Raw genomic sequence first — 21077 nt, forward strand, 5'->3', positions numbered from 1 at the left:
CTCCAGACCCCAACGCACCCTCATCAGCCTGCAGCTCAGGGGTGACGTCAGTGCGGAATCCCGGGGTCCGCGTTGACTGACAGCTGTGGCATCCAATGACACCACATGCCGGGCCAGTTCTTTGACCCGTTCTGAAGCTCAGGCTCCCGCTGTAATATGAGAATGAGACCCCCCTACCTCTTTCTGGGGGTCACCATCAAAATCAAATGAGATCATGCAAGTGCTTTGGAAATGAAAAAGCAATATTCAAATATAAAGTGCTAGATTATCTTTTTTTTTTTTTTTTACTTTGAAGGTTGTCAGGGCAGAAACAAAAAGGACTTTTAAGTTTTACTATTTAATAATAAGTCTATCAGAAGCTCGATAACACTGTAAGCACTATTTGTTGGGTACCCAAGAGCCTTTTCTCCTCTCCTTCCAAGCTCAAGGAATTCTGCTTCTTTCAGGTAAGACCAGAGCTTTCCTTCACCCACCTTGATCTGCCCCAGCCCCAAGGGGAGACTTATGATTGGTCTAGATCAGTCTTGGCATTCACATCTACTTTGCCTAGGGGTGGGCTTAAGTCCCAGTTCTGGTCAATGACAAATAAGGGAAAATGTGACTTCCCTGCCCCAACTTGAAACAGAATTTCAAGAAAATAAAACCTTTTGCCTCTGTCTTACTGGGCAATCATGTGAGGACATGATGCCTGAATGAGTAGGATAGATCTTGCAACTATGGAGCAATAAGCACAAGGACACAATGGAAGAACAGAAGATCAGAAAGAGGAGGATTTTTCTCTTCCTCCCCCTCCCCCACACCTCTCCTCCCCCCTCCCTCTCCTCCTCCTCCCCCTCCTCCTCTTCCTTCCCCTCCCCTTCCTCTTCCTTTTCCTCCTCTTCCTCCCCCTCCCTCTCCCCCCTGCTTCTTCTCCCCCTCCTCTACCCTCTCCTCCTTCTCCTTCTTCTCCTTCTCCTTCGAGTTTTGCATCTCATTTGATTATAGAGTCAAACACAAAGCCCAGCCAGGTGAGTAGCCAGAACATTTACGTGTGAAAAATTCTATCTGAACCAACAGAATTTGTTCATACATACATCCGTGTGCCTTTGTTCCAGGCATGTTTAGAAGGAGTAGGATCCTTGATGATGCCACTGAGCTCTTCTGCACCTGCCTGCCTCCAGGCTTCTGGTTATAAGAGATAACTAGATGCTGCTAATGCTGAAGTCACTGTTACTTGCCGCCATTTGCATATGTAAATTGGTGCATCTCTACAGATGTAACTTTGTAATATATTTCTATTTGAATGTACCTACCCTTTGACTCAATTCTTCCACGGAATTATCAGAATCTGGCCCACAGATAAACTCACACACAGGTAAGTATACTTATATCACTAAATTTATTCATACTGAAATGTAATTACATTAAATATTGATTAACTTAATTAAATAGATTAATTTAAATGTCATGTATGCAAACAATATGGTTAGATTAATGACCGTGCATCCATAATATGAAACATATGATTTTAAAAAGATTAGCACAGCTCTATGTATACTGGTAAGAAATTACATTCAAGATCATTAAGATATATATACACTGGCAAGTAGTGATATTCTGGATATAGTTAATTGAAAAAGTGAGATTAATAGTGGTTAAAGCTGGATGATGGATACATGGGGATTTGTTAGGTCATGTTTTCTTATAAATGTATGATGGAGATTTGAAATTCACCAAAATAAAAAAATTTCAAGACAAGGGGCAGGAAGAGTAGTATGTTTACTATGACATCATTTGTGTGGGTTTTTTTTTTTTTAAGCAATATAGGGATAAAGGATAGAACATGAATATCCATGGAAAGACACAGCAGAATTTGGTAACAACAGTTACTACTAGGAAAAGAGAGAGGACTGCGAAGAGACTGAGTTTGCCTGTCCCTTTGTCTCCTTTGAATAAAAAAAATAAAGTAAGATTTTATAATATAGTATTTTATTAAAAATAAAATAACAAAGATTTATTTATTTATTAAAAGATTTTATGTATTTATTTGAGAGAGAGAGAGAGAACAAGCCAGGGGAAGGGCAAAGGGAGAGGGAGAAGCAGACCCTCTGCTGAACAGGGATCCCAATGAGGGACTCAATCCCAGGACCTTGGGATCATAACCTGAACTGAAGGCAGACACTTAACTGACTGAGCTACTCAGGTGCCCCCAAACAACATAAAGATTTATTAATCAACCAAGTGTAGGTGAGCAATAGACAGATAGCCAGTCTGTATCTTTGCAATGCGGACTCAAGTGCTGCTTGATGTTCACCCAAGAGATCTGTTCACATCCCGCCTGCGACCCTGAAGATGACACTGTTGAGATGAATAACACCAGGCTGTTACAGGTTCCTGCAAATAAGCTAAGCCCATACTTAGAGCTAAGTTATAAAGATGCTGAGGACAAGGAAAACTTGACTGCAACGAGTGCATCAGCCACTGTAGGAAAACAACACAGCATCATAACGTATTTCTCATAATAATAATGTAATTCCATTATAGACACTTTATATTTTCCATTATAGACACTATATAATGTAAAAATAATGTAATTCTGTTATAGACACTTTCTAAAAGCAGAAAAGCACAACAAAAGAGATTAAACATCATTTCTAGTCCCACTCCTAGAAGCAATACCGTATATTATGGTGTGAATGTGTGTGATCCGAAAACACCACTTTGTAACAGGATTCTTTCTTTCTTTCTTTCTTTCTTTCTTTCTTTCTTTCTTTCTTTCTTTCTTTATTTATTTATTTAAGCAACCTCTGCATCTGGCCTGGGGCTCAAACTCAGAACCTAGAGATCAAGAGTCACATGCTCCACTGACCAAGCAGGCAGATGCCCTGTAATTGGACTTTTTCTAGTTCACAAAATAGAATTATCTTCCTGCATCATTAAATATTATATTTTACAACATAATTTTTAATGTGTGCATGTTCCTCTTATGTGGTTTTTAATAGTCTTACCAACTTCTTACGTTGGACATTTTCTGTGGTAGTAAAGTTACAAATCACAGGCAGTGCTAACACTCTCTGACTTCCACAAATATTAGCTCAACTTCCTTTCTTCCTTCCTTCAATAATTAATTACTAAATAAGTGTGAAACAACCAGCCTCAAACAAAGCAGCTACAAGGGGCCATTTTTGAGATATTTGGGGGAATCTGAATGTAGAGTGGCTCTTTTGTGATGCTAAGGAATTATAATTGTGTGACAGTGGTCTTGTGGCTATGGGGAAATATGTCCTTAATTTTTAGAGACCCACACTGAAGTATTTAAGGATGAAATGTCATGATGCTTGTAATTTGCCTTAAAATGCTTTAGCCAAAAAATAAATGAAGCAAATACGGGAAAATAATCACTATTCAATCTAGGTGAGGGATATAGTGCCTCCTTTGCTGTATATTTGAAATTTTCATTAAAAAATATGTCTTAGAAGTGAAATACATCATGCTCGGTCCTGTACTATGAGCTGGAGATGTAGTGGTGAACAAAATAGACCGTGGGGCACAGCCTTTGGGGAACACGTTTCCACCAGAATGTCTCCAATGCAATCTAACGGTGATAGGAGGACCTGTGTCAGACTAGCATTCTTTGTCCCCTCCACACTGTCATCAATGCAACAATATGGTTAGATTAATGACCGTGCATCCATAATATGAAACATATGATTTTAAAAAGATTAGCACAGCTCTATGTATACTGGTAAGAAATTACATTCAAGATCATTAAGATATATATACACTGGCAAGTAGTGATATTCTGGATATAGTTAATTGAAAAAGTGAGATTAATAGTGGTTAAAGCTGGATGATGGATACATGGGGATTTGTTAGGTCATGTTTTCTTATAAATGTATGATGGAGATTTGAAATTCTGTTTTCCCACCTTTTAATATCTGTACCTCCCAGTGACCTTGACCACACTGTGGTCACTAATACTGCATGTCGGAAATCAGTTCTGTGGCTCATGGTGCCCCTGGGATTCCATTCAGGAAACTTCTGGGCACCCACGTGCGCCTGACACTGCAAGGCAGCAGGACTTAAAAAGGGGATGGCCCGACCCCTGCCTTCCACTTACGGCCTGTGGGAGGAGGTGGAAGAGGTCATCCAAGCCAGCTGGAAGGAGGGGAGTGGCTGGAAAGGTGACCAGGACAAGCTTCTTCAATGAGAAAGTAAGAGACCCCAGTGCGATGGGGAGAGTCTGCTGGGAAAAAGGCTGGTTGAGCAGCCCTGCACGCCCACCCACAGCTGGCAGGAGTGAAGACCTAGAGGAGCTGATGTGCCGTGTATCCTTTAGTTCCCCTGCTGGCAAACTTTCCAAAGGGCTGGATAATAAACATTTTAGGCTTTCAGACCAAGGGGCAACATCAGAGATAAGTTCCCCCCCACACACATTTTTTGCCCAAAATTCAAAACTTTATGTTTGGACACCAAAATGTAAATTTCATCTCATGTTCACGCGCCATAACTATTCTTTTTATTTTTTTTCAACTATTTAAAAACGCAAAAACCATTCCTAGCTCAGGGCCATCCCAGAACAGGTGGTGGTGGGATTTGGCCCACCCACATATCTTGCCAACTGCTCCCGCACAAGATGGGTCCGTTCTTTTTTTTTTTTTTTTTAATTTTGTTTATTTGTTTGACAGACAGATTACAAGTAGGCACAGAGGCAGGCAGAGAGAGAGAGAGGAGGAAGCAGGCTCTCTGCCGAGCAGGGAGCCCAATGCAGGGCTCTATCCCAGGACCCTGGGACCATGACCCGAGCTGAAGTTAGAGGCTTTAACCCACTGAGCCACCCAGGTGCCCCAAGATGGGTCCGTTCTTAATGCCACGGTTTGTTTTCAGGGCTGCTGTTTGCTGTGGGGACGGGAATGGGCCTGATCTAGCTGTTGGCACCTGCTTTCGTGGCCCATCTCTATTCTTTCCCAGCTGGGGGTTCTGAGGAAAGTCACTTAAACCTCCTTGGACTTAAGTTTGCTCGTCCTTGAAGCCCGAGGGAGGCTAAGGCTCCTACTTCCAGGCGGGGAGGAGAAAATACAGTTTCGCACACTCTCCTATGTACGTGGGAAATACTGGGTAGAAGATGGACTCGCGGTGGGTCCAGAGTATCCCCCAAAGGCAGTGCGCGGTCCTCCTCACAGCCCTCCGGAGCAGCGCACCCAGTGGAGACTAGGGGCAGACTCCGCACGACCCAGTGCCGCGTGCCTGAGCACTGGGAGCCGGGTTCTGGGCGCACCAGAGCAGACCCCCATCCTGGCTGCGGGCGCAGGCAGCAGGGCGGGAAGCTCCCCTAGCCCGGGGCCGTCGGGCCGGCCGCGCGGGCCTCGGCGTCCGTGCGCCTCGGCTTCCGTGGAGGGCGCGCTGTCCGAGCTCCCCGCCGGCTCCGAGGAGCCCCTCGCCGCCACTCTGGCCCCGAGAGGCAGATCCTGGCATCACCGCCGCGCCAAGCCTCGGACGGGACCTCGAGGACTTGCGGCTCCCACCCCCGTCCCCTGTCCCTGGGCTTTCGGGTCGTCCGGGAGGGTGCGCGCAAGGGTCCGCGCGTGGCGGAGGCCCTCCCTCGAGGCCCGTGCCCCGCAGCCTGCGGGCCGGACTCTGTCCCACGCTGCCCGGCAGGGCGGGGCGGGAGCTGGCGCTTGGGGTGCGTCCGGGCCTGCCGGCCAGTTGCGCAAGTGGTGCTCTTTGGCTATAAGAGGGACGGGCAGGCATGGGAGCCCCGGAGGAATCGCGGCGCCAGCAGCTGCGAGGTAAGGCCCTGGGCGCTCTCCTTTTTCCTTCTCCGCCGGTCTTTCTTGGCCAGCCACCCCACCTCACCCCACCCTGAACACCAGGGAAACTAAGGGCAGACGGAAACCGGGGTAGACGGCTTGGTTCTGGACTATGGCGGCTTTGTACCAGAGTTCTAACCGGAGGGAAGGCGGCTGGGGAGGTCTGGCTTCGGGACCGAGCTGTGCCAGTGCCCATGGAGCAGGAATCTGTGCCACGGAGCCAGCCAGGGTCCCGGGAGACTGGCAGAGCCGCCAGCCTAGCTGGTGAGATGCTTTAGAAATTGCCTTGAGCACACCCCCAAAGATCAGGGTACCCTGTCCCCCTCTGGAGGGGATAGAGTCTGGGGTGCTGGGGATTCAGGTAGGAACATTCAGTTTCTGGGGACTAGCTTTGCAATGCGGCTAAGAATTCCGACATCATTTTCCAGTGGGGTGTTCATCTCTGATGTGTGAATTCAAGGATCTGTGTAAGGCCAGAGCCTAGGAACAGGACCACTGTGGGGTAGAGGTGGAGAGAAAACCGTTCAGAAGAACTGAATATCTTGGAGAAATTCTGCCGAAATGCAGGCCTCAAAGCCAAGCATATTGCCTTCTGGACCATGGATGAAATTGGGGTTTTCTGAGGTGACAGAGCAGCGGTCCCGGAAAGGCCTACTGCATGTTTCTCATGTATGTGGGCAGGTGGGCCCCGGGCAGAGTCCGCCTTGCCTCCCAGCCTGGTTTCCATTTCACTGTGGATGTGGTTGCCTTTATCTTCCCGTTTCTATAGCTGCAAGACGGTGGCATTTTGGAATTGTGAATCCTTATATACAGCTAGATCCAAGACGAGTGGCCTGCTTGTCATTTGAGAAAGAAGTTTTGGAGGGGACCGAGATGTTTGATTTCTTCTGTTGGGGGTGGGGTGGGTCTTAAGAATGGATGGGGCAGAGGGTAGGTTTTTTCAGGCATCGCCCCAGGACCCACCACCAGCTCTGTGATCGCCCATTGTAGGAATGGGGATGTTTGCTCTGCCGAGTGCTGAGGTGGGCAGCAGTCAGCTGGGGCCAGTGGGAGAGAGGGTACCCAATCTCTTTCCCACCAGGCTGGTCTGCAAAACCATAGTTGCTGTCATTCCCATGTCCCCAGGAGCAGAGATGCCAAGCGGATCATTTCCCTCATTTAGGTAGGGGGAGAGGGCAAGAGAAAAACAGCGGATGTTTTTAGGTTCTTCCCTTTTCTAGCAATTGAGGACATTGGGCAGAGGGGAACATGTCCATGTTGGCCAAAGGAGCGTCCTTCTCATATTTTGCACATCTTATGCCCAAAATAACTCTTCTCGGTATTTGGGGGAAGTATTTCCCCCCCTCTCCATTCCAGGAAATGGCTCCAAGCGCCAAGGACAGAGCCAGGGAGATTGCAGTGAATTCCTGCCTTTCAGCCCCAGGCAGATGCCTCTCGTGACTGAGTAGCCTGTGCAGGGTGTGGAGGTGGCCGCTTGGGAGAGCTCTCCTCACAGAACCCAGGTCATTGTCCCCTGCTGCAGCCCAGATGCCACCCGAAGGAACGAACGCGGGATTGGGGGAGAAAGAAGGAGCTTCAGGGAAGTAGAGTCCTTGTGGGGTGTGCATCCTTGAAGAGCATGCATGTGATTTCAAGGAATATCGAGCCAAACTGTCGTGCAATCCGTCAGTCGGGAGACCTTGTCCTCTCGGGCAGTAAGATTCTGTGGCAGCAGCTCCATTCGGGCCTGGCAGCCCGGAGCCCTGAAATTCTTCCTTGTCCACACAGTTGTCTCAGAGAAATAGAAAGAGGTTGTTTTTGCTGAAAAACAACAGACCTGATACCTGGGCTCAGGGAATTCTTTATGCTCATTTCCACGGTGACGACAGATGTGACTTCCTTCTCCGCAAACTGCGTTTTACAGTCTTTCCTGCCCCGTTTGTCAGCTCCCTAGAACTGGAGGCGTGATTGGTGTCCATGCTGACATCTCACTGATTTCCCTGAAGATCTCATCCTCATCTGTGTGTGCATGGTGTTTGTACTCTGGGTTGCACGGGCTGGGGAGGAGTGCAAAGGCAGGGGGAGGAAGCCACAGAGAAAAAAGGAGTGGAAGAGGTCTTTAAGAAGTGTGTGGGGGAGAAGAAGTGTGGGAGGCCCAGAGAAGCTGGAGCCAGGCTGATGAAAGGGACTAAGTAGCACCTGGGACCACCGTCAGGAAGGAGCAGAGCTAGGGAAGCTGAAAGGAATGAGGACCCACAGGGTGCTGGAGGACACTCCTGGAGGGGCAGGAAGCTGACCAAGGTCCCTGTTAAAAGGAAACCTGGAAGCGCAAGTGTTTTCTGCCTTCATTAAGAAAGTTTCCTAGGGGTGCCTGCTGGGCAACAGTGAATTCTATGATGTGTTTTTGAGATCAGGGCAGGTGAACCATGGTGGAGGTAGGTTAACCTGGTTAGACAAGGAGAATCAGAGATAAGAAATTTTTTTTTTTAATTCTCTCAACAAATATTCATGAGTGCCTGCTCTGCACCAGGCCCTTGGAAGATGCTGGAACAAATAGCATATCCATGCCTCCTGCGCCTGGCAGAGAGCACTAATTGATGGAGGCACTCTCTCCCTCTGAGGCTGGATGGGGCTTCCGGTCTTCCTCCGCACAGAGCTCCAGGGAGCCGCGGAAAATTGATTGACTTTGACATTGGAATTGAAACCTATTTGTTATCCATGATGGGGATCAGATCTGAGGGTGGTTTGTGATGAGTAGGAAGAATGTAACCCCCATCCCACACTCTGGCTGCCAGTTAAGTGTGTTAACATTTTTCAAATGAGGCTCTTGGTTACAAAGAAGAGAAAACCACTCATGCTAGCTCCGTGTTTCCAACAAGACACTGCAACCAACATTGAAAAAACAGAACTCTTCAGAGTACATCACTCATAGTAAGGGCGAATTTGATTTTTTGACCCTTGTTCCTCTTCCATGTGTTTATGTGTATCTCCCCTGGATTTATTTTATTTTTTTTAAGATTATTTATTTATTTGACAGACAGAAATCACAAGTAGGCAGAGAGGCAGACAGAGAGAGAGAGGAGGAAGCAGGCTCCCTGCCCAGCAGAGAGCCCGATGCGGGACTCGATCCCATGACCCTGAGATCATGACCTGAGCCGAAGGCAGAGGCTTAACCCCCTGAGCCACCCAGGTGCCCCTCTCCCCTGGATTTAAAAATATATTCAGAGAGTGGAAAGCAACTCAAGTGAGTATATGTGGAAGAGTATCTCACTGTGGAGGCTAAGGACAGGGAGGGCTCGGAACCAACGAGATCAGGAACCAGAAAGGAGTTCAGGAAGGAGCACGGGCACCGACGGTCCCCAGCCTGTTACAGGATGACCTCTGGTCTTTCTCAGCTACTCCGTGCACAGGAGGGCAACCACGGCTTCCGCGGAGCTTTGGAGCCCTCAACTGGGACAAACTGGGCCCTCTGAAGCCTTACTTCAATTCCTGGGAAGGATGCTAATTGACCTCATCAGGGTTTGGAGGAGAAAGAGATGAGGAAAGGGAGAGAAGTGTATTCTCAGGCTCTTGTCTACCACTGGTCATGAAACCATGGCCTCCAGGACGTGTGTGTGTGTGTGCTCTGAATAGGGCAGATTCCCCACGAGATGGAATCAAGCCTGGACATTCTAGCTCTCTACCCTTACACACTCTACCCTTCTGCCATACTGAATTCTTCTAAGCCTACCACAGTTTTCCCCAACTCCACACTTGCACCTCTGTCTGGAATGCCCTGCTTGCCCTCTCCTGCCTGGGGAGCTAGTGTCTTTAAGGTTTCAGTTCAAATACTGCCTCATTTACAAAGTTGTCATCCCCTCCCCAGAGTCCCCACCTTCCTCTGTGTTCCCCAGATTCTCGGCTCTTCCCCTCCTCATGAAGTTGTGTTGAAATGAGTTATTTTAGCGTCTGTTTGTTCCACTGGATTCTGAGTACCTTTCATGACCAAGATCCGGTCTTCCTTGTCTCTATTCATCTTTTGTTTTTTTCCCTGTCCCCATGTCCCTTCCAACTTGGAATTACGGAGAAAGGAAGGAAAGGATAGGAGGGAGCCCACAGGATGAATTTCTGCAGGAAGAATCTTAGACCTTCCAAAGCTTTTCCCTCATAATTAACAGCAAATACCCCATTTGACTTTGACATTGGAATTGAAACCTATTTGTTATCCATGATGGGGATCAGATCATATTAGCACACGGAGGATTATTGAAGAGAAGGGTATAGAAATCCCAATGGCTGGAGAAGAGAAGAAAGAAAAGAGAAGTGTGTGCTGGATTCCTGCTAACCTCTGGCACTTCCAACCAGGAGACGACATGGGACTTTGGAGAGCTCAAGGCTAGCAGCCTCCACCAGTAAATGCCTCTGTGACCCTAAGCTCTCCCCAGGCCCTCTACCCCCACGGCTACCATCAGAAGACTATAGGCAGGCCCAGCAATCCTTCCGGCTAGGATCTAGAGAAGCATCCCCCTGTCTTGAGAGAGAGGCCCCACGTGGTTGGCCTCATCCCCTAGGACCAGAGTGGATGTGAAGGTCACATCTGGAGGCCACCAGCTTCCTAGGGAAATAGGAGGGGAGCTTGTCCACAGAGAAGGCAGAGGTGTGGGGCCTGCATAGAAGTGGGGGCAGGGTTGGGGCTGGGGGGTCAGCTAAGGATGAATGGAGCTGGGACCAGCACCCAGGGCCTAGGTGAACTCAGAGAGTAGGAAATTGTGGATGGATGGAAGGTGTAGTTATATGAGCCTCTCCTGCTGGCCTTGGAACTGTTTTCTGTGGTGCCATTGCCTTTTCTGGTGCTGCCCTAGGAGGCTCCATTTTCTGGTATTCCTTTTCTTCCCCAGTGCCTGGAGAGGATGGCAGGGATGGTCGTAGAGATGATGGGGAGTGTCACAGTCTTAACTGAAGGAGATGGAAGGCAGCAGGAGGCAAAAGCTGGTGACCGGGAGGTCCAGAGGGTGAGCAGAGGAAGGCGGCAGCGATCCAGCAGAGTGAGGGGGAGGCCGTGGCCTGTATGAGTGAGGCTCAGAGGCTCGTTGCCCACAGCTCCTCCAGCCGTGCCCATCTCCCTCCCCAGGCTCTGCTTAAATAACGGGCAGAGAGAAACAAAAAAAGACAGGATGTTGTATCCACATTTCAGTGATTCACTTCTTAACTCTCAAAAAAATGACAGCTCCTAAATGTTCAAAACCATTTTTGGAAACTTCTCACGATGAGCGGTTTTGCAGTCCGGCGGCTGGCTGACCATATCCTCTCCTGCCCGTTCCTCCCACCTCAGCTCTCTCCACCTGGGCTCTCCTGGGTCTGCATCTGCGGCCCCGCTTTTTTTTTTTTTTTTTAAGATTTTTATTTATTTATTTGACACAGAGAGAGAGATCACAAGTAGGCAGAGAGGCAGGCAGAGAGAGAGGGGGAAGCAGGCTCCCTGCTGAGCAGAGAGCCCATGTGGGGCTCGATCCCAGGACCCTGAGATCATGACCTGGGCCAAAGACAGAGGCTTTAACTCACTGAGCCACCCAGGCGCCCCCCTGCCCCCGCTTTTTTTTTATGTGACCCCCAATCCCAACCGTCAGCTGGATGGGTCCGCCCAAGTTTCAACCAGCAAATCAACGGCAGTTCAACTCCCTCCCTGTGCCTCTGCCAATTTTCATCTCCATCCTTCTTGCCACCTGGACTGGAAGCATTAGCCTGGGAATAGTCAGAGCTTCTGTGACAGAAACCTAGCCTCCCTATGCTGTCCTCAGGGTCCTTCTGGCCCATCACACCTCCCGTGCTGGCTGGGAGCCCCCGTGTCCCGAGTTCACAGGTGATCTTCAGCCTCTGGGCCCTCAGCGGGGCTGCTCCTCCACTTCACAAACCCAGTTCCTCCTGACTCTTACAGCCTGTATCAAATGCCATCACCTCCAGGACACCCCCTTGATTCCTTCCTGGAAACAGTGGTGATAACAGCTAATGTGTATTAGGACAGGCCAGCACCTAGCACATTACGTGTATTACCTCATTTCATCCCCGGAACAACTTCAGGTGGGAATTACAGTTTGTATCATTCCTATTTTTTTATAGCTAAGAACAATGAGTCTGAGAAAGTTTGGCCAGCTTGTCCAAGGTCCTGTACCCCAACCCAGAATTCTGCTGGACTCCCAGAGTCCATAATTTTACACACGTCTCCCTCCCTTGAATCACTCTGGGCATGCTGTCTCTTTAAACGTTCTTCCTGGACTTACAGCTAATTAGGCAAGCTGGCTGTTCAAGAGCCCAGTTTTGCTCTTTACTTTTATTTCTAGCAAATAATATACGTTAACAATCGACCGCATTCAATACTGTGGTATATTCCCTGGGCTTCAGGGAACCTCAGCCTTCTTCAGCCCCAACCCTCCCTAGTCCTGATTCCCGCCTTCCTGCGGTCCTGGGTCTGTTCCGTCTTTGTACCTGGCCCCCAGGGGGCGATCAAGGGTAACCACCACGTGTCAGGCGTGGCGCTTAGTGAAGTTGCAACCGCTGTCTTCAAGGATCCCTCCCCTCTCTAGCCCCTGAACGCTGCTCTCACCGGCCCTGTGCACCACCTTCTTGGGCCACAGCCAGGCCCCACCTATGTATTGACACTGCAGGGAACCCAGAAGCACTTGGCATCCACTCTGTCCTGATGCCCATGTCCAGGTGTATAAAGCAGCTAGCATCAGGTTGGGCTGCACTTAGCAGAGACCCAACATAACAGTGGCTTAACCAAGACAGAGGTTATGTCTCTCTCCCACGCACAGCATAAGTCCAGGGATGGGCAGTCTGAGGCCAGTAGGTCACCTCAGCTCCACAAAGTCCTCAGAGACCTGACCTCCAGGTTCCCACCGCACCGCTTGTCAGGTGAGGCTCTCTTCCTTGTGATTCAAGATGGCTCCAGAACCGGGGCCACCCCATCTGCAGTCCGGGCATGGGATGGAGGGAGGGATGAAAGAGGAAGAGGCAAAGACACGCACCCCCAGGGCTGCCGTGCTGGTACTGAATTGGCCAGGCTTCCGTCGCAGAGCCAAACCTAGTCGGGGGGAGCTGAGAAAGGTAGTATTTGTTCTGGATGGCACGTCACCATCTAAACTTGGATATCACTTGGGAAGAAGGGAAGGAGAGATATTGGAGACAACTAACAGCCTCTACTAAAAGGGTTTGGGGTGTTGATGTGTTTGCGTGTGCCTTTGTTGGGTGCGACATACGTGAACACACGTGTTCAGTTGCGCGTGTTGGTGGGGCATGTTCCCTCCCCCACGTTGACCTCAGATGGACTTGTTATGGGCTCTCCACGGAACTCCCCTACATCTGGCCTCCTTCTCTTGGGCAGATTCAACAACAGCCTCTCAATTCCACCTCTCAAGGAACTACAGTGTATTTTCTGCATTCGCTGAAGCGTGTTATCAGTGCTGATAGAGGGGCTTGTAAAACTGTTTTCCCACTCAGGTGCTACAGGGTGGCCATTATGCGACAGCGACTGTGACCAGACTTAATCTGGTAATAAATTCTCTTGGGAAGGAGGGTATCCTTACACTAGAATCCTAGAAAAGGGTACCGTTCTATCTTGTGCTGCCCAGAAATGCCAGGCACCCTGTGGAGATGGCTGGGGGAAGGCAGGGGGCCAAATGCTAGATTTGGGGTTTGCTGCAGCAGTGTTACCCCAGTGTTTCAAGCCTTGCCCAGTAATCACACAATGCCGGAACGGCTGACTTCTCGCCCCCACCCCCACCCTTGGGCACCTACACGCCCTGTACTCGGGGGCTTGACAGGTTCATCTCATTTATCCTTTTAGCCAGGTGCTGTTATTGGTTCCGTTTTACTCACAGGAAAGGATGCTGTAAGGAAGTTAAGTATTTGCCCAGGGACTCCTGACACCTTGGGATCTAACCATTGTACTTTCCACCTTTGCTAGGCTTTCGTGGAGCCAAACTGGGGATTGGCGCTTTTTAACTCCATTCCACAAACATTTGGTGGGAATATTTACTCACGCAATCAGTAGTTAATAGAGGGAGCTTTGATTTTTTTTTTTAAGATTTTATTTATTTATTTGACAGATCACAAGTAGGCAGAGAGGCAGGCAGAGAGAGAGAGAGAGAGGAGGAAGCAGGCTCCCTGCTGAGCAGAGAGCCCGAAGGACCCTGGGATCATGACTTGAGCCGAAGGCAGAGGCTTTAACCCACTGAACCACCCAGGCGCCCCGAGCTTTGAGTTTTTAAGAGAGAAAGCAAGCACAGAAACCCTCGAAGTATAGCCCCTCCTGCATTACTTGGGATTTTTCATATTCAAAGCTGGTATGGGGGTTCAGTTTCCTAGCTTACTGCTAGAGCTGGGTATTTCTTTCTAAGGACCATGGTTCCAGGAGGTACCTTGGTTGAGCATTGGGGTGGTTTGTAATTTGGGGCTCTCCTCGAAGGCTGGGGAAACTATGGGGTAGCACCCCAGCTATGGAGAAGGCACCCCAGCCTGACTCTGCCCCTCACTTGTTTGGCTTTGAGCAAGTTAACGCGCCTTCCTGACCCTCATTTTCCCCCTTCTATAAAATTCAGATTAAAAGGATACCTTTGGGGAAAAAAAGCATACCTTGATCAAGCATGATACAGATTACTTATTTCTATTATATTGCCAGAACATGAATCATACTAATATTGCCACCTGTGGACAGAAAGTATATTATCTGTTTTTTTCAAGACCCAGATGAGGCAGAACATAAAAAGCAGAGGATTAACTTTTTTGCCTTCTCCGGAACCTTCCTGCTAACACTTACTTACATTTGATTATCATTGCAGGTTCATGCGCACACCCTTAGCACGGATCACAGACTCGCATACCTTTAACTTTATTACCTTTTGTCTTATGTATCTCATTAAAACTTTGCTGCTTACTCAAGGATCTGCATATCATTAATCTGAGAATTCATTGTTCCATGACTTTGAAAGTGTCAGTCATTTTGGATGAACATGTTATATAATCTCTTCTGCCTCCATGCCTTTATTTTATTTTATTTTGTCTTAAGATTTTATTTATTTATTTGTCAGAGAGAGGGAGTACAGGCAGGGGGAGCAGCAGGCAGAAGGAGAAGCAGGCTCCCTGCTGAGCAAGGAGCCCGATAGGAGACTCGATCCCAGGACCCTGAGATTGTGACCTGAGCTGAAGGCAGACACTTAACAGACTGAGCCACCCTGGCTTCCCTGTCTCCATGCCTTTAAACCAGCTGGACACTGGTGGCAACCACTTTCCATCCTTACTAACCCCTACTGGGCCTTTAATACTCACCTCTCGCAGGGAGCCCCGTTTGTACTCCTGTGATCTCCTGCACTCATCCTTCTTGTGAATTTATTCTCTCTCTGTTGGAATGGCCTGATGACCTGCTTATCTCTCCTACTAATGCATAAGCAACCCGAGGGTCGAGAACATCTGTTGTTCATGATTGTATCCTTGTGCCCAGCTCTGTGTGGGGCGCATTAGAAGACCTTCCAGCAGCGCTGGTTGCGTTGAGGCTCCCGGTGGGAGAGAAAGGACGTAATTAAGCCAGTGACGAATGCCCTCACAGAGGCATAAGCAGGCCGCCATGGGACAGTAACGGAGAGGACAAAAAGCATCACCTCTAGTAATGAAGATAATAATAGAGTACATTTCACAACACCTTTAAAGCTCTTGCACACGATTGTCTCGTTTGAGCCTCACAAAAGCCTAGAGATAGGTATATTGCAGGAGATGCAGGTGGAGTTTTTAGTGGTTATGTGATATGCTTAGAGTCAGGCAACTATTAAATGGTTGGATTCAGACCAGACCCTAAAAGCCTGTTCTCTTCCTCGTGGCGTGCGATAAAGTCATATCACCACCACATCGCCCATTTGCTCCTGCCCTGGCTTCATGTTCCGTGGTCCATCTCATACCACTTCGTAGATAATTGCTCAGGCCTTGCCTCCGCGAGGAAATGCATTTCATTAATGTAATTCTAGATAATGAATTGCCTTTGGCACTGAGGGGATGATTGCCATGGCAGAAAGCAAGTTTCATTTTTATCCACATCTGATAATGTGGTTGGTAATGGGGCATCTGGGTGTGTTCTGAGATACCAGCGACCTGCCATGTGTGGTTCCTTCGTTTTCAGGCCCGAGAAGCACATCCTGGGAAGGAAGATGCGTTGCGGACCCCTGTGCCGATTCCTGTGGCTTTGGCCCTATCTGTCCTATGTTGAAGCTGTGCCCATCCGAAAAGTCCAGGATGATACCAAAACCCTCATCAAGACGATTGTCACCAGGATCAGTGACATTTCACACACGGTAGGGAGGGAAGACAAAACAGAACAGTGACTGGCCCTGGAGAAACCAGGACTTCCTACGCTAGCCGAGGTCTATGCAGCCCCATGTAGGGACAGTGGTGGTCTTGACGCCCCCCCACTTCAAGGACAGCTGCCTTTCCTCTTCCTCTCCCCTCCACCTCTCACCTCCGCCCACTCCTTTTTCTCTGCTGGGAATCCTAGTGCTTAGGACCATAGGGAGCCATAAAGGTCTTCATGTCCCACTGGCAGGAGACCAAATTCTCAGTTGCATCCCCTCTGGGCCTCAGAATGTGCTAGAATGTGCTTATCATTGGGCATTCTTTTTTTTTTAAGGATGTCATTTATTTATTTGAGAGAGAGAGCAGAGCTAGACAGAGAGCACGAGGGGGAGGCAGAAGGGCAGAGAGAGAAATAGGCTCCCCACTGGACAGGGAGCCCGACGCTGGGCTTGATCCCAGGGCTCTGGAATCCTGACCTGAGCCGAAGGCAGACACTTAATCAACTCAGTGACCCCGATGCCCCACATTGGGCAGTCTTGCTAGCTGAATTCTGGCCCTAGGAAGCTTCTCCCTGTTACTGCGAGTCCTGAGGTCCACAGGCCTAGACCTTCAGCCATTTCCCAGATGAGGACTGCATTTGGAATTAGGAAGACCGAATGGGAATCCTCACACTTCTGTTCTCTATCTATAAAATCTGAAGCTAGTTCCTCAGCGTCTTGAAGCTTGGGTTTCTGGAGCTAGATATTGGGACTATCATAAGGGACTTTGCAAGGTTGTTACGAGATTCAGTTAGATAAAGCAAGTGATCCCCCCCGCTCCACCCCTGAAAGAACCAGAACAGAGCATGCTCTCATTAAAGGTTTTTAGCAGTGGTTTTTGGTAGCCTGCTTGCTCCCCCAGCATGGAACCATCTAGAAACTTCCACATCTTTTGCTTGCTATGCATGTCTGACAGAGGCCTTGGGTAACCAGGGAGGAGTTAGGTGGCCAAAGGAGGGACAGCTCAGAACTAGATAGAGCCTTGGGCATTTTATAGAGAGAAACCCAGGACTCTCCTGGCTTTCATGAGGCCACGCGTGGTAGATCCAGAATGTTCCAGCTTGGGTGGTGCCGAGAGTGAAGGCCACAGGCAGTGGGGAAGAGGGGAAGCCCTCCTGGTAACCAGTGTGTTACTTTGCGGGGGGGCATCCCCACCTTGATTCCTGTGGGGGTGGGAGGCCTTGGAGAACCTGACTGGGAGGGAGGAGTCCTCTGGGAGTGGAAGGGGGTAAGATGGCTGGGGGAGGGACGCTTCAGGAGGACCTCAGCGCCTGGGGAAGAGACTTAACTAACTAAGTAGGAATCCGGGCCACCTGGGTGGCTCAGTCGCTGGGCGTCTGCTTCTGGCTCGGGTCATGATCCTGGGATCGAGCACTACATCGGGCTCCCTGTCCAGCGGGAAGCCTGCTTCTCCCTCTCCCACTCTCCCGGCTTGTGTTCCCTTTCTCCCTGTCTCTCTGTCTGAGATAAATAAATGGATTTTAAAAATCTTAAAAAAAAAAAAAACAAAAAACCCTAGGAATTGGGCCTCATGGCCAGTTCTCCAGCAGAAACCATTTAGAGGAGGGAATTTGGGAAGGGCAGGAAGACAGAAGTCCAAGAGACCAACTTGCAATCTTGGCAGCACCCCCGGGCCCAAGCAACAAGGGCCTGGGTCAGGGCGGTGAGGAAGGCGGAGAGAGACAAGCAAGAGAGCAGACCTCCACACCCATGGTAGAGGCCGAGTCCTTGCAGCACCAACTTCTCTGAGATCCTGCTCTCCCTTTTCCTCTCTCCTGGCAGGCTGTCTCCTCCAAACAGAGGGTCGCTGGTCTAGACTTCATTCCTGGGCTCCACCCTGTCCTGAGTCTGTCCAGGATGGACCAGACATTGGCCATCTACCAACAGATCCTCACCAGTCTGCATTCCAGAAATGTGATCCAAATATCTAATGACCTGGAGAACCTCCGAGATCTTCTCCGCCTGCTGGCCTCTTCCAAGAGCTGCCCCTTGCCCCGGGCCAGGGGCCTGGAGAGCTTTGAGAGCCTGGGTGGTATCCTAGAAGCCTCACTCTACTCCACGGAGGTGGTGGCCCTGAGTAGGCTGCAGGCGGCCCTCCAGGACATGCTTGGGCGGCTGGACCTCAGCCCTGGGTGCTGAGCCCTCAAAGGCCTCTCTTCCCAAAGTCGAGGAGAGAGCCCTGGGCTCCCAGGTGTCTCCAAGAGAGAGTCCGTGTGGCTGTCCCTTCTCTAGACCCCGGGCCATTGCTCTCTCACACCTTTGTGCCCCTCTTCCAAAGGCCTAAGCCTCTGGAGGCATGAAACCTCCGGAGACAGAATGCATGATTCCATGCTCACCGGAAAGGGGGCCCAGCCGGCAAAGAGTGAACTGGATCTGGGATTCTCGCCAAAGAGAACCTTCCCTTCTGTGCCACCTTCCCCCTCACTGCATGCTTTAGCGTGACCTGGGGTGATTTCAGGAGGCGCCCACCGAGCCTTTGGACCATCGAGCAAGGTTCTGTCTGAGAATTCTGGTGAAGGCTACGTCCACAGAGCTGCCAACTCCCTGGCAATGCATTATTTATTATGCCTTTTATTCTGGAAGGATTGGAAGCAAAACATCAGCTTTTCTAGGCTCTCTGGGGCCAGCCGGAGCTAAGGATGCTGGTTCCAATCCCACCAATGGGCCTGACTAAAGCAAACCCATTCCTAGTGACTTGAGGGCTCTCGAGTTAGTTCTTTGGTACCTGGCTTTGTTTCTACCGTGACAGATGTGAAATTACAGTATTTTGCAATGGCATTGCCCTGAGCGGATTTCCAAGGACCAGGTCATTTCAAAAAGAAGATGAATTTTGTCATCTGTGATATATAGATAATGTGCACATGTTAGCGGGAGTGTGTTTTCTGAATCACATTTGTGCAATGGGCTCTTGGGATTGGGGGGGTCATTTCTCATCTCTGTAACCACTTGGTGTGGTTTTCATGAAAAGATGACTCCTTCAGGGAGGTCATTGGGGGCTTTGCCAGCCACGCATGGAGAGAGTGGCACTGAAGACTGTCTCTTGGGGCAGTTGTGAGCTCCGGTCTTCTCCCATTACTGGAGGGAGGTCTTTCTTACTGGGGTGACGCTCACTCTCTGGAGACGGCGATCCCCGGAGCAGGGGTCCTTGGTAGGGGCCTTGGAATGGTCTAGAGATGATCCCACACTGGACTTGTTACACGGCAGGAGCCCTACTTGGGATGTACCTACTGACTTGTGGCTCTCATCTGACTGGCTCCCCTAAAGCAAGACCGTGTTTCCCACTCCTTCAGAGTGGATTTTGATTCCAGTGGGAAGGTCTGTGGGCCTTTGTGGGCAGTCCCAGGACCTGGGCCAACACCACTTGGTGCCAGACTGCCAGGCCAGGCCTCCAGGAGTGCCCTTCCCACTGGAGATCATGTCTGGGGGTGACAAACTACGAGGCTTGGGTTTTCCACCATCCTGCCGCTGTGATAAGGCCATCACACTCTCGGCGGTGGATCTGTCCAAGGAGATTTGAATCAAAGCTATCAGCTTGGAGACTGAGCACCTCTTTGGCGCTCGGCCCGATGGGTGCTATGGGCTAGAGAAGCTCACCAAGTAAACGTTAAAATAGTCTTACCCTCAGGGACCTTGAATTCCAGATGGTAAAAAGTTTACACACCAGGATGCAAAGGCTGGTCTTTTCACCATGGCAACAGAGCAGGTGAACCAGCATCCTGTTCAGCAGGCAGGAAACACGGAGCTGAGGATGCCAGTGATCAGGGGCCCCCAGGCCAGCCCTGCTTGCCTGTGGTAGCATTTTTGCTTTGCAGGGCACACCAGCTTTTCCTCCTGCGCAGCCACCTCCCTTTGAAGCAGCGCAGCTGACAATTTAAAAAATAAGAACATAACCTAAGACCATAACCTCCGACAGGTGGCAGGGCTCAGATTAGAGTTCAGGTCCTCTGACTCCCAGAGTGTTCTGGAGTGAGGTTATGCTCCCGGGAGGTGCCAACAGCGTTGGGTAGGGTGGACCAGGATTGCTTACCGTGAGAAAGGAGTTGGAGGTGACTTTGCGACTTTGCAGGAGGCAAGGGATGTGAATTGCCTGGAGGGAGGGGGTTGTTTTGTTTGTGCTGAGACCGGGGTGAAGGTATGTGGTTACAAAGAAAGTCAGACAAAGGAAAGACAAGACAGGAGGGAAAGGGATGTGTTGAAGAGGCTTTCGGGTGCAAAGAAGTTTGATATCAAAAGTATTAATGTCGTTAGTTCCAGAACAGAGATTCATGAGATGGGCCGAGTCAGACCCCTTCTGGAGACTAGGACCTAGGTAATGATTACCATCAATCATGACCACCCAGTCAGGCTGGGATTTTTTAAGCCTCTCACTTTCCAAAACCTGGTACCAGGGCTTATTCTCAGAGTGTGAAAGTTCTAAAATGTAAATGATTATCTTCTTTTGTAACTTAAAAAAAAAAAATTTTGTTATTGTTAAAAAAAAAAATCCAAATAAATTAACTTTGCCGCCTGGTCTTTGTTTTGTCACCCTTTCTGGAGGGACTTTAGAAGAGCTATTTGTGTGTGACAGGGCAAGGCCTGGCTGGCCTCCATCCCTCACTGGCATCAGCTCTGCCCAGGCTTGGCCACAGCCGGCCACCAGTTATCCAGGCTAAAGGATTCCCCCAAAGCACAGAGCTGGCAAAACGAGCACATTCTGCTCCAGAGTCCGTGCGGGTCTGCAAATCAGCCTTGAGAAACACCAAATAATTTTTCAAACAAAAAAGAACAACAACAAAAACCCACAAACAACAACATGCAGCCCAATAGCAGACCTAACCAGGGCCATAGATTCTCGAAAAGACAAGACTTATCTCATTGCAGGCACAGAGCAGAGACAGTCATCTCTGCAGTGCAATTAGAACCTGACAGTTTCAACCCAAGTTCTGGAGAGGACTGGGGGCAGGGTGGGGGGTGGGGG

The 21077-nt window shown here is 49.5% G+C and overlaps 1 protein-coding gene across 1 annotated transcript; it reads left to right on the forward strand.

Moving 5' to 3' along the window:
• The first annotated feature begins 5721 nt into the window (after window positions 1–5721).
• LOC101675771 (leptin) lies at window positions 5722–20627 on the forward strand. The gene is made up of 3 exons (XM_004741831.2): window positions 5722–5768; window positions 15913–16084; window positions 17903–20627. The coding sequence occupies exons 2-3, from the start codon at window positions 15941–15943 to the stop codon at window positions 18257–18259; spliced, it is 501 nt and encodes a 166-aa protein (XP_004741888.1). The 5' UTR covers window positions 5722–5768; window positions 15913–15940; the 3' UTR covers window positions 18260–20627.
• The last annotated feature ends 450 nt before the right edge of the window (window positions 20628–21077 follow it).

The sequence above is a fragment of the Mustela putorius genome, unplaced genomic scaffold (genome assembly GCF_011764305.1).
Source record: "Mustela putorius furo isolate JIRA1106 unplaced genomic scaffold, ASM1176430v1.1 tig00003845_pilon_pilon_pilon, whole genome shotgun sequence".
Classification (NCBI taxonomy): Eukaryota; Metazoa; Chordata; class Mammalia; order Carnivora; family Mustelidae; genus Mustela; species Mustela putorius.